Source organism: Leptosomus discolor, chromosome Z, assembly GCF_034619465.1.
Source record: "Leptosomus discolor isolate bLepDis1 chromosome Z, bLepDis1.hap2, whole genome shotgun sequence".
NCBI lineage: Eukaryota > Metazoa > Chordata > Aves > Leptosomiformes > Leptosomidae > Leptosomus > Leptosomus discolor.
The window spans coordinates 63264950-63277724 of NC_141419.1; the positions used below are offsets into that span (position 1 = coordinate 63264950).

General features: G+C 40.5%; 1 protein-coding gene across 1 annotated transcript in view; it reads left to right on the forward strand.

The window, feature by feature from the left end:
* LOC104348873 (histone-arginine methyltransferase CARM1-like) overlaps positions 1 to 12775 on the forward strand; it is a 67679-nt gene that overhangs the window by 36082 nt on the left and 18822 nt on the right. The window contains exons 5-7 of the mRNA XM_086480113.1: positions 699 to 802; positions 1008 to 1112; positions 9832 to 9942. Of these exons, the coding sequence (XP_086336239.1) occupies positions 699 to 802; positions 1008 to 1112; positions 9832 to 9942 (320 nt within the window). The remainder of the gene's footprint in view (positions 1 to 698; positions 803 to 1007; positions 1113 to 9831; positions 9943 to 12775) is intronic.

Genomic DNA, 12775 nt, shown 5'->3' on the forward strand with positions numbered 1-12775 from the left:
CAAGTGCCTTTATTTTAGATGTCAAGGAATTACTTCATGCTTGGGGCGTTGGTTTGATCTTAAAAGATGGAGACAAAAGCCCTTGTGTGAACTGGTTATTTGTTTTTTAGGTCCACATGATTTCTCTTGTTCCTTACCTAATGGCAGAAGTGATTTTGTCCACAGAAGCCAAAGGGCTGTAACTGAGCTTTTTAGCTAGACTGCTTCTAAAGGAAGGTACATGGTCCTCAGCCTGGCTTTTTAGGCCAATTAAATTTGAGTGTTTTATTCTAGGCTGTAAACCACCTCACTCAAATCCATGCATTTCACAATAACCCTAGGTGGAGCTTGGTTTTGTGTAGATTAACCGGAAATAGTAGATTGAGGCTTATGTTTAGTCTCTGGTGAACTCTGTTAGTTCACCATCACAGATATTTGCAGGGGTTGGCTAATCTGAATGAAGAATCCTTGATAACAGTGTTGCATGCATCCAGTTGCTTCTTAAAATCTTTTGGTGCGGGCCAGATCTTTGCAACAGCAAAGTTTGTTTAATGGAATTTGAAACTGTTTACTGTCTGTTTATGAACACCATAAGCCAAATGAAGCCGTCCTCTCAAGTGTGACTGAACACGTTCTTATCTTGTCATTGAATGTTTATCTTAATATACTATCCTTGTGGTTTTTGATACATTTATGTCTTTCTTATTTTTCTTTTCCAGAATACAACACATTTTCAAATGCATTGAAGAGATGCCATAGCCAAAAGGAGAAATCCATGTTTGATCAGCGAACAGATGAAGCATCCGCTGCTCAGTATTTTCAGGTAATGAAACTTCAGTGCCACTTTGTGAAATCTAATTTACTGTTGTTTGCTTGACCATAGTTACCGGTTCAGTTAGAAAACTAGCTTAGGTTTCTTCAGAGGGTGACCAGGACCTTGGTAATCTTAAGTACCAAGTAATTTGAGATAAGATTGATAGAAGATGGACTTGTATCTTTTTTTTTTTCCTCTCCTCATTCCCTTTTAGTTTTATGGCTGTCTGTCTCAACAACAGAATATGATGCAGGATTTTGTGAGGACGGCCACTTATCATAGAGCTATCCTACAGAACTACATAGATTTTACAGACAAGGTAAGCTCTGTTAAGAGTCTTAACTGTTCCAGTATGCCGCTTAGGTCTAAACTTCAGCTTGCCCTGTAGAGCAACGTTGATCAAACTGGAGCCTTTTCTCACCTGGGACTTTATGCATGTATATACTAATTCATGTGTGTTTTATATCATTAATGTTATTGTCAAGCACATGGATGACATGCATGATGGTGATGGTACATCCTCAGGATGAATGGTGCCAAACATGTATCCAAACATGAGCCACAAATTCCTCTGCTGTCTTCTGTGGACAATCGGGAGCCTGCATGTATATATGTTTCTTGACATTTTGGGCTGTTATCATTCCCATTTGACATCTTGGAGCTCATATACAATATTAGTTTCCTTATCTTAACTGTTGGCTGTGTATTTGCTGTTGTGCCATATAGTGTCTTGCAAATTCCTGCAAAGGTATTCTAGTTTGTTTCTTTCATGGAGGTCTGCACGATGTTTTTACACCCCATAGTCATTACAAACTGAGCAAGCACGTAAGTGGCTGCTGTGACTCCATTTGTACAAGGCAAAGATTTGGAAATAATGCAGGAACTTACAATTTCAGATGTCAAACTCATCTTTAAAATATGTGTATAGATCTTGAAGACTACTGTAATGAATATAATAATGATTATTACTTCTTTGTCTAGTCCTCTGCCTCTCACATTGTCCAAACCAGATACGTCAGCAAAAGACAAAAGAAAACTTACACTGGAGAGAAATAGGAAAATCTGTCTCCCAGCCACAGACTAAGTAATTTTCTAATTTCATTTTTTAGGCTCCTTGAGATGCAAAGCAGAAGACTAGTTATTTTACAATTTTTTTAAACTTTTTTTCTCCTATTGCAGTTAGTCACAGTAACTAGAGACTTCCTGACCGTCTCGAGGACCTGTCCCCATTCACACTCTTCTCTGATTCCACCCTTAATACAGCCACAAATTCCATAATACTTTTCTGCATAACATGTGATTGTATCTCCTTTAGTAAGATTTTTAATTTATCAGCTTTCTAATTCTGTCCTTTTGCTTTTATGTTGTGAGGCAAAGGAGGATTGAGGTTCTAATTTTCTTTATATCATTCCTCCATTGTGTCAGTTTGTGTTGTCTTTGAGGTCAGTGTTCTCAGTCCTTCCTGTCTTTTTCTGTATGAAGAAAGTCCACATGCCCTGTTACCATTCTTGCCCTCCTTCTCAGTGTCACCATTAATTCTGCAGCACCTGTTTTGAGAAGGATTGGCAGGAGTTATGCATGGTAGTGTTGTTAGTGCTAATTGATGTATATTGCAGAATTCTAAATTCCTAGTTACTCTTTGCTGTACTTCTCATAAATCTTGACTTTTCCTGCGGCTGCATCTGCCCATTGAGCACTGAGCTTCGCCAAACAATTCATAATGGTGCCTAGGTTCGTTGTTGTTGATGATAATGATTCATTTGGAACTTGGATGGTACACGAATAATTCATATTTTTCACGAAGTTACATTAATCAGCACTGAGTTTATTTTGTGTGCATTTTCCAGTGGCCTACCTTCGCTAAATCTCTGTGCTCTTTAATCACTGGAAGGTGTGTCATCTCCATATCTTGCTATGACACTGCTCACCCCTTTAAAAAAAAAAAAAAGTAAAAACGAGCAAAAAATACTAAACTACATGTGATCTTCTGTGAGCAAATAGGCAGTTTGTAAGCAGCAGCCTAGCAGGAATGTTGTCTAGCTCTCAATGTCAGCTGATATCATATCATATGAACTCTGTTTATGGTGTCAGGGCTGCAATTATTTTTTTTTTACCTTGCTGTCATTTTTTTGTCTTCTTTCCTTTTTGCTTTGTTTCTCTCATCTTTCTGTGTACACTTGCTTTTAAAAGGAGCCTCTGACTTCAGCTCACACCAGCACAAATGGCTTTACTACATCACAGAAAAAAGTCTTTAATAACATATAAGAAATACCAAACAAAACATTTCCTTTTATATGTGTAGCATAATTATGGCCAAAATGAGGAGAGTTGTAAGTGTGACATTTATCTGAATTGTTTTAAGATTGTTATGTTTTATCTATCAGTTAAGTTTAGTAATAAATTTAAGTGCAGCTGATAATTTTTCTTTGCCATGCAACTTCGGTCTGCTGTGCTGCTTAACACTTAACTGTTTACTTTCACAGAAATGAAAGAAACCCTTACAGTAATGAAACAAATAGGTTTCAGTGTCCGTAATTTCTTTCAGGCCTGAGACAATCCTCTCCTTTTTAATTCAATAAGGTTAGTAAACCACTGGTGTACACAGGGCTGCTTCAATTTGCTATAGGCATCAGAATCAGACCTCAGATCATGTGGTATTGAATGATACTAGCTGGGTACATGGAGCTACTGTATCATTAATGGATTAAATTTTGTACTGGAATATGTAACTTGAATATATGGTGAAAGAAACAGCAGGCAGAGGATTTTATTTGCTGCTGGCTTCTTTCCAAGTCGCATGCTCCCATGTTATAATGCAAAAGGCAGATTTATCTCTGTAGGTAGCATATCCATTCTATTTTTGCGCCTGCAGTAAGGAATTCAGGTTTTGCATACTCTTTGCTTCTGTAGGAAATCTTTCGGCTGTGGAGTAGTACAGCTTGCTTGCTTTTGCTCTTGGTTTATTTATTTTCCCAACTATTGGAGGTGCTTTGGCTTCTCTTCAGCATAACTAATAGTAAGACTATTATAGGCTGTGTGTTGTTGGCCACTCACCTAGAAAATGATCTCTCTTTTTCCTGATTCTGTTGAGAAATGGCAATTTTCAGAATAAACGTAGCTGAAAAAATTTAACTGCCTACATTGTGGCAAACTGCTTTCCCATGACAACCTAAGAAACCCATTGTGCTGAGACAATGTGTTGGAAATATGGCAATTATATTTATCCTACACCCAGAAGCTGTAAGGCAGGTAGAAACATTTAATGATGGCAGTGAGGAGATAAAAAAAGGCAAAAAGGACATTATTATTTCAATACCTGAATTAGTGGAAAAAATTTTATTCAATTGCGATTTGTCTTATTGCTTCCTGCCTATTTTGCATCCCCCCAATATATTTCTTTACCTTTGCTGCCTCTTTCCCAAATTTCTGTAGTGATTTATTATACAAACGTTTTTGCCTATAGTGAAGGGATATCTGTTGATATAGTAGATTTTTTTCTTATTCTAGGCTTTATTTTTTTTTTAAAAAAAAACAATCTGTATGAGAAAGTGCAACAGGTTATCTGATTTGTGCTAGACAAAATTAATTCTGGACCTTTTGAGAGGGTGCTTGGTGATAAATTCAAACACTGTCTGTTGGAGGTAAGCTACTTTAGGACGAACTGGTAGTACTCTGTGGATTGACCGTTTAAAAGAATAAGGAGAACCCATTCAGAATCTAAGGAATCTGAGGCTGGATTCTTCACATTAGTATGGTAATTCTTACCAGCATATACTCATAAGGAGTCACCTTAGAGCTTTCACTAATTTTTTTGTTAAAACTTTGTCTTAAATTTCGAGTTGTTACAGAGCCGAAAGGGGGAGTTCAAAGCATTTTAATTGGTTATACTAAAAAAAAAAAGGCTCATAATTAAATTTTACAGTAGCAGTGTATAACACTTCCAAAGTGAGTAAAGGCTGACACTTTTCTACTTCTTTCGAAACCAAGTCTTAGGTTCTGAGCCTTTTGAGTCTTTTCGTTTGTAGGCCGTTTATGAATAGTTTACTTAAAAGCCAAGCAACTAGAATTAGAATATCTCTAGTGATCCTGGATGAAGGATCACATAAATCAACCATTCATATTGTGCAGCCAAAGGCATGTGATTAAAAAAAAAAAAAAATTTCTGTATGTAATCTTGCTGATACATAGTAATTCTGAATGATAAATGTCGTTGTATGGCATTTTTGCTTTTATGTGCTCGGCCTGCTGTTGCTCTTCCTTGTCTGACCTCTGCCTCCCACCCCTTTTATTCAAAAGTGCTTTTCAGGACTCTTAATTGTGCAAGTACTCAAGCATACAAACATATTTGCACCTGTGAATAATTCACATTAGGAAAGCTATTAATCTGTGTAGGTCAGAGCAGGAGCAGTACTGAACTGTGGTCAGGAGGGTAGGGTATAGGTTATTCCTGACTCTGATTTCTGATAATTGCTAAAGTAGCTGCATTCGCATTTCAAAATCAAGACTGAAGTCTATGACATTTCCTCTCAGTATGCATGACATTGTCATCACCCAACTATCTGTCTACAATTTTTTTTTAAATTGTGCTTTTCAGAAAGAAGCATACTAATACCATGTATTGTTATTTCACAGCACTTTGTCTTAATGACTGCCGTCACAGCTCTGTTGGGATGCTTTTCCTATCTAGAGGGAGCAAAGCTTTCTGTAGGAGATGCCAGCGATAACAGCAATGCCACTTGGGGAGCAAGGTGTGCTATTGCGAGTTCGTTGCATTAAAGTAATTTAGGTCAGAAAGAACCTCTGGACATGGGTTCAAACCTCTGCTGAAAGCAGGGCCAACTAGATCAGGTTGCTTAAGGTCTATCCAGTTACATTTTGAATGGACCCAAGGATGGAGGTGCCTCGGACTGTGTAGGGAACCTATGCCAGTGTCTGACAACCCTCAGTGAAAAAGTTTTGCTCTGTTGGAATTTCTTGTGAAATGACTTGTGTCCATTACCTTTTGTCCTATCACTATCTGTCTTCCTCTAGAAGACTCTGTCTCAGTTTTCTCTGAACTCCCATTAGGCAGATAAAGACAGCAGTAAGCTCTCCCATTAACCTGCTTTCTCTGTTAAAACTAGACAAACTGATTTCTCTCAAGTCTCTCTTCATATGCCGTGTCCTCCAGTGCTCTAATTATCTTGGTGCACCTCTGTGGGACTTGCTACAGTATGTCACTGTCTGTCTTGTGCTGGGGAAATCAAAACCGAATAGAGTTCCCCAAATGTCATCTTAAAAATGGCCTTTGTGTGACCCCTGCTGGTTGCACTCCTGCTAATACAGCCCAGTATGCAGTTGGCCTTCTTGGCTGCAAGGGCTGACTCTTATTCAGCTGCTTGTCCAGCAGGAGGACTCTTAGGTCGTTTTTTTGGTTTTTTTTTTTTTTTCCCACAAAGCTGCCTTCTAGAAGTCATCCACTCACTAGAGGCTGCTGTTAGCAGCAGATTCAGTAGAATCTGCTCAGCTTACTTATCACTACTATCAGGAAATTCTCAAGACGCTCCGGAAATCCCGTGGATTGGTTGTGCCCCACCATACCACCATGCCACCCTCCCACTAGAAATTAGGGTAGTTAAATTTCATCATAAGTAATACAGCCCATGATCATGAGGCTTCCTCCAGAAAGCATCGTTTCCCTCCTTTATCATAGAATCATAGAATGGTTTGGTTTGGAAGGGACCTCAAAGATCATCTAGTTCCAAACGCCCTGCCATGGCAGGGGCACCTCCCACTAGACCACATTGCTCAAGGCTCCATCCAGCCTGGCCTTGAACACTTCAGGGATGGAGCATCCACAGCTTCCTTAGGCAACCTGTTCCAATGTCTCACCACCCTCAGGGTGTAGAACTTCTTCCTTGGATCTAGGCTAAACCTGCCCTCTCCCAGCTTCCAACCATTACCCCTCATCCTATCGCTGCAGGCCCTTGTAAAAAGTGGTCAATCAAGTGATCTATAACAGATACCTATCTCAGTAATATATGTATCTGTACCCTGTGTCTTCTATTCCATACCCATAAGCTCTAAGCTAGCTTGTTGCCTTTTCCCAAAGCATTATGCACTTGAGTTATTCCTTGTATAGAGTACAAGCGCTTCTCCTGACCTTCCCAGCCTATCCTTTCTGACAGCCAGTAGCCATCCATCACAGCCTTAGCTGTGGAAGCTATCTCACCATGTCTCTGTAGTCCCTATGAGATGAAAGCTGTGCATCTGTGCATGGACTTCAGATTCTTCTTGTTGGTTTCCCATGCAGTGTGCTTGTGTACATGCATTTCAGATGGCTCCCCTGTCATCCTACTTTTACAAGGAATGCATGGGAACCCTCCATTGTGCTGTCTCCTGAACACTTCACCTCATGCCTTCACTTCTCTCCAGGCTATGATGACCTCCAACAACATGTACCTAGTTTTTCAGCCCTTTTTGTTAGGTTGGAAAACTGATGGCAAAGATACCCTCGCCCTGATTTTTGAGATGGTCCTGTCTCTGCCCAGAAGTCTTCATTCCTCGAGAAGGTACTGCACTTATAAAATCTGAATTTCTGGCTGTGATACCAGCTGCACAGCCAGGTGTTGATGCTCAGGACTTTTGCCTCTAAAAAGCGTCTGTGAAGATCCCCACTATCTCCTGTTCAGCCTTCTCAATGGTTCACAATCTACTCCTCTCCATCCATTGCTTCACACCTGATGGCTCTCCTCAGCCAGAGCCCACCTCCCCCACAGGTCACCAGCAATCCTAGCAATCAGCCATTCAGTGCAGCCCAGCACCCACACAACAAGATCCTCCCTTACAAGTTCTGTCCTGGATCAAGATCTTTGGTCTTGATCTAGCTAGTCTTACAGGGCATGCCTATGCCTTGTTGTGCAGCCTCCAGCAATTCCCACACTGTGTCACATATAATTTCTGAGCCCCTTTTTCCCCTTGCTTCACTAATTACTGAACAACTGCTCCCTCTGTGTCAGCTGCTTCAGTTACTCTGCTCATTTATTAGGGTCTTAATGTGGGTCAGGAGCGAGCTTCTGAAGTGAATTTCTATCATGGCCACACAGGGTGCTTCAGTTCACATTGTGGAGTGGTCTCAGAGTAAGCAATCCAGATTAATTTTGGATGAAACTGAACTGGACTAAGTTAGAAGAAAATCAGACTAGAGTTAGTCTTAGTAAATCACCCAGAAAAAAAATGTTCCAATACAGCTGTACCACCTGCTGGTGTAGACATAGGTATAGTGTAAGAACTGGCATCAGAATTAGGTCTGGTGCAAAAAGCCATACTTCTCCATTGGATTTTTTTGTGTTGAACTTGAGCAGTTGACTCTTCCTTATACTTTCCACATATGCAGAGAGAAAGCATTATTGTATTTGTGGTTCCCATTGGGTATTGAGAAATAGCCTACCAAACCTTCTGTCAGACCTATGGTTCAATGAAATTGGCCTTGCCTGGTCATTGTCTCCCTCCTGCTTACGTATCTGATACTTACTGTCGCTTGCTGTTCTGAGGAACTGGTTCTTCTGGGCTTAGGAGCATGTTCTAACACTTGCCAAAGTACAGAAACGAAACTGGATCTGTAACAGCCTATGATCTGTAATACAAAAATGACCTTAATAAAATCTTCTGCTAGGGAAAAAAATTAAAGGCAAGATTCTGGCTTCTATGTCAAACTTGAGACTGTGTGCAGTATCAGAAGCAATATTAATTACTTTGCAGTGGAGTACTTCTGTAACACAGATTCGTACTATTTACAACAGATTCAGGCCATTTGTGTTAGACTGTGTTCTTTACGTGATATACAGGTTATATATTAACTTTCGTGGAGTGGAATGTGCCATTTTTGTCAAAACTATTCTGTTTCAATACACAAAATTTTGTCTTTGTGTTTTTAAAGGCTCATAAGCAATGTGCCTCATATGGGAAGCTGTGTCAGAGAAGCTGTGTCAGAGAAGCAATAAAGAGCAGGGGTAGCTGGTGGCATACTCAGCTGCAGTATTACTCTGAATCTGTATTTAAACTTCTCTGCTCTTGACTCCTGAGATTGGGTCAGGGCTGTAGTTAGGTTTCATGGTTAAACTGCTTTGAAATCCTTAGCCTTAGGTGGTTCCAGGTGGCTTAAATTACCTAACAGGCTTGTGAATGTCATATCTTGGATCAAAATTTAATGAGAATTTCAGCCACAGGGACAGAAAAACTGTTGCTTCTTGTTTTCAATCAAGCACAAACCCACAAGAGGAACCCAAATGGTGAGCTGTGCTGTGAGATTTTTCTCAAAGCTGGTATTAAAATTTTGGGGAAGCGAGGTACTGGTATTAGCCTAATTCTCTTGGGCAGTATGAAAGTCTTGTCATCTTAACCATTTCTCCAGCAGTTAGGCTTTCCTTCCATGTACTTAACGCCTCTGCAGCAGCATTCAGTGACCTGTACAACAGAACAAAGCTAGGAACCAGAGGCTTGTTTGGACCATTGCAGCAGTCACTGGCTTTGCATTACACTATACATTGAAACAAAAATTGTGATCCTTTGAAACACTTTAGTCAACATTTTGCCTTGCAACAAGTGAGACACCTGACTGATGGAGAAAATGAGGCTTTGGGATTTATGTTTAACTGAGGGCCTTTGAGAGACACCACATCAAGCCATGCAATTAAAGGTCTAAAATGTCAGCAAGCAGAACCAGTACTTGAACAAAGATACATAGCTTGGTTTTATCCAAGATACTTCTACATTACAGAGTGATTTTTTTTCGTTCAGGAAGACACGTGTATTTAAACATGAAAACAATCCACAGTCTTTTAAAAATACACTGTTGCTGCTAAAATAAAGATTAAAGGCATAAAAACTCTTCATTAACAAACCTTTTCACTTTTTCAAGTGAAATTAGTAATATTTTTGCATAATTCAAGGCTTACTAAATGTAGTGTACAGCTATGAAAATTTAGTTACTTAAAAGAGGTGTCAGGAAGTGACTTTTTGATTATTTTGTTTCTTTTGGTCTGCCTTTTGTTTTCAAGGTGGTCCTAGATGTTGGGTGTGGATCAGGAATCCTTTCATTTTTTGCAGTGCAGGCTGGAGCTAGAAAAGTCTATGCAGTTGAAGCCAGTTCAATGGCAGAATATACGGAGGTAAGTGTTTTTCACCTCAGCCAAATGTTGCAGTGATGTAGAGTGAAAATGTTAAGAGATCTGGAACTCTGCCTCAAAAAGGCTAATGATGAAAATTTCATTGTGGTTATTCTAAGAAATCATGTCTCCCATGGGCAACAGTTTTTGGAAGGTAATTTTTGAATGTGTTCTAAATGTTCTGGAGGAAAGCCAGTGTCACTCCAATCTTCAAAAAGGGCGAGAAGAAGCTAAGCCAGGAAACTACAGGCCAGTCAGTCTCACCTCTATCCCTGTAAAGGTGATGGAACAGCTCATTCTGGATGTCATCTTTAAGCGTGTGGTGGAAAAGAAGGTTATCAGGAGTAGTCAGCATGGATTCACCAAGGGGAAATCATGCTTGACCAATCTGATAGCCTTCTATGATGGCATGACTGGCTGGGTAGACGAAGAGATGTTGTCTACCTCGACTTCAGCAAGGATTTTGACACTGTCTCCCATAACATCCTCGTAGATAAGCTTAGGAAGTGTGCGATAGATGAGTGGACAGTGAGGTGGGTTGAGAACTGGCTGAAGGACAGAGCTCAGAGTTGTGATCAGCGGTGCAGAGTTCAGTTGGAGGCCTGTGGCTAGTGGTGTTCCCCAGGGGTCAGTACTGAGTCCAATCTTGTTCCACACATTCATCAACGACCTGGATGAAGGGACAGAGTGCACCCTCAGCAAGTCTGCTGATGGTACAAAACTGGGAGGAATGGCTGACACGCCAGAAGGCTGTGCTGCCATTCAGCAAGACCTGGACAGGCTGGATAGCTGGGTGGAGAGGAACCTAATGAGGTTCAAAAATGGCAAGTGTAGGGTCCTGCACCTGGAAAGGAATAACCCCATGCACCAGTACAGGCTGGGGGTTGACTGCTGGAGAGCAGCATCTGCAGAGAAGGACCTGGGAGTTGTGGTAGAAAACAAGTTGACCATGAGCCAGCAATGTGCCCTTGTGGCCAAGGTGGCCTATGACATCCTGGGGTTCATTAAGAAGAGTATGGCCATCAGGTCGAGGGAGGTTCTCTTCCCCCTTTACTCTGCCCTGGTGAGGCCACATCTGGAGTGCTGTGTCCAGTTCTGGGCTCCCCAGTTCAAGAGGGACAGGGAACTACTGGAGAGAGTCCAGAGGAGGGCTACTAAGATGATATGAGGACTGGAGCATCTCTCTTATGAGGAAAGGCTGAGACACCTGGGGCTGTTTAGCCTGGAGAAGGGAAGACAGAGGGGACCTTATAAACACTTGCAGATATCTAAAGGGCTGGTGTCAAGCGGATGGGGCCAGACTGGGGCCAGGCTCTTTTCAGTGGTGCCCAGTGACAGGGCAAAAGGCAGTGAGCACAAACTGGAGCACAGGAGGTTCCATGTGAACGTGAGGAAAAACTTCTTTGCTCTGAGGGTGGCAGAGCACTGGAACAGGCTGCCCAGAGAGGCTGTGGAGTCTCCTTCTCTGGAGACATTCAAAACCCGCCTGGATGCAGTCCTGTGTGACCTGCTGTAGGTGAACCTGCTTTAGCAGGGGGGTTGGAGTAGATGATCTCCAGAGGTTCCTTCCAACCCCTGCCATGCTGTGATTCTGTGTTATTCTAATGTGTCAAATAAATAACCGGTATGATTGTTGTTTCTGTGAAAAATGGTGGACAGTCCTAACTGTGATTAAACTTTTTGCTTTCAGAAGGGAAAAAAAAAATGAAACCAGATGTTGTTTTCATGGGTTCTGTGCAAAACCATTTTTTTTTTCCTAAGACTTAGACATCTGTGTGATCAGAGAGTTGAGCTAGTTTCCTGCTAAGTGTGATCAATTAGGTCTTTCAACCTTCTTATGAAACTGTGTTCTTAGGGTTTAAAAAGGATATGGCTGAAGTTTTAAAAGATGGTTTTCAGGCATTGTTTTTACTAAGTATTCTAATATGATTTAAAAAAAAATTCAAGCACTCAAAGTGGTATTGGTAACTAAATGCCTTAGGAGAAGCTCACATCCTCAAAAATGCTAAACCTAAATAGCAGCAACAGAAAAAATCTCCATGTTTTTTCTCACAGTCTCTGCTTATTTAGGTGAACATCAGAAAGTGTGGGGAGAAGTGTGAACATTATTGTTATAAATTTTGTCAACATTGATCCACCTCAAGCTGAGTTTTAAAAACAGTTTTAATGAGGAAGAGAGTGAAAAGTCGTGGAAGACTTTTCATCCCATGCCTAGAAAAAGTTTGCAGTATCTAGATGTTAATTTTTCTTTTTGCTTTATTGATCTAGAATATAAATGTTCATGAGCAACATTAGGAGTCCATAGTTCCTCTAAGTCCACACAATGAGAAAGCAGCAGTTCAGTGAAAGTTCCTGCTGTATGTCCTGATGCAGCAATCTGACCTTGCTCTTGGTGAAGGCTGGTGAACACCAGTTGTCGGCTGTAACACTGTGAATGAAATGCATTGCTGTTGGAAACTGAGATAATCTGTTCAGGTCCTAGAGAACAAGACATGAATATTAGACATTTCTATTTCTCTCCAGATAGAAATAGTTATTAATGTGTAAATTCTTTTGTATTTTTCATTCAAACTTAAATACAGGACTCCATAATCTCCCCATATACAGTTTGCATTGACTTATGTATTGAGGAAAACTGTTGCTTCATTTAATCATCAGAACTTCTCCCTTTGCTTTTATATGTGTTGCTATTGACAGATGTTTTCCAAAAGTAACACACACATAAGAAAACATCTGTGTTACTTTTGGAATTGGTGAGGATGTACTAGTTTAGCTTACTGTATATGTACCAAAGGAATATTTCTACTTTCTTATTATAATTTAAATAATTAGAAGA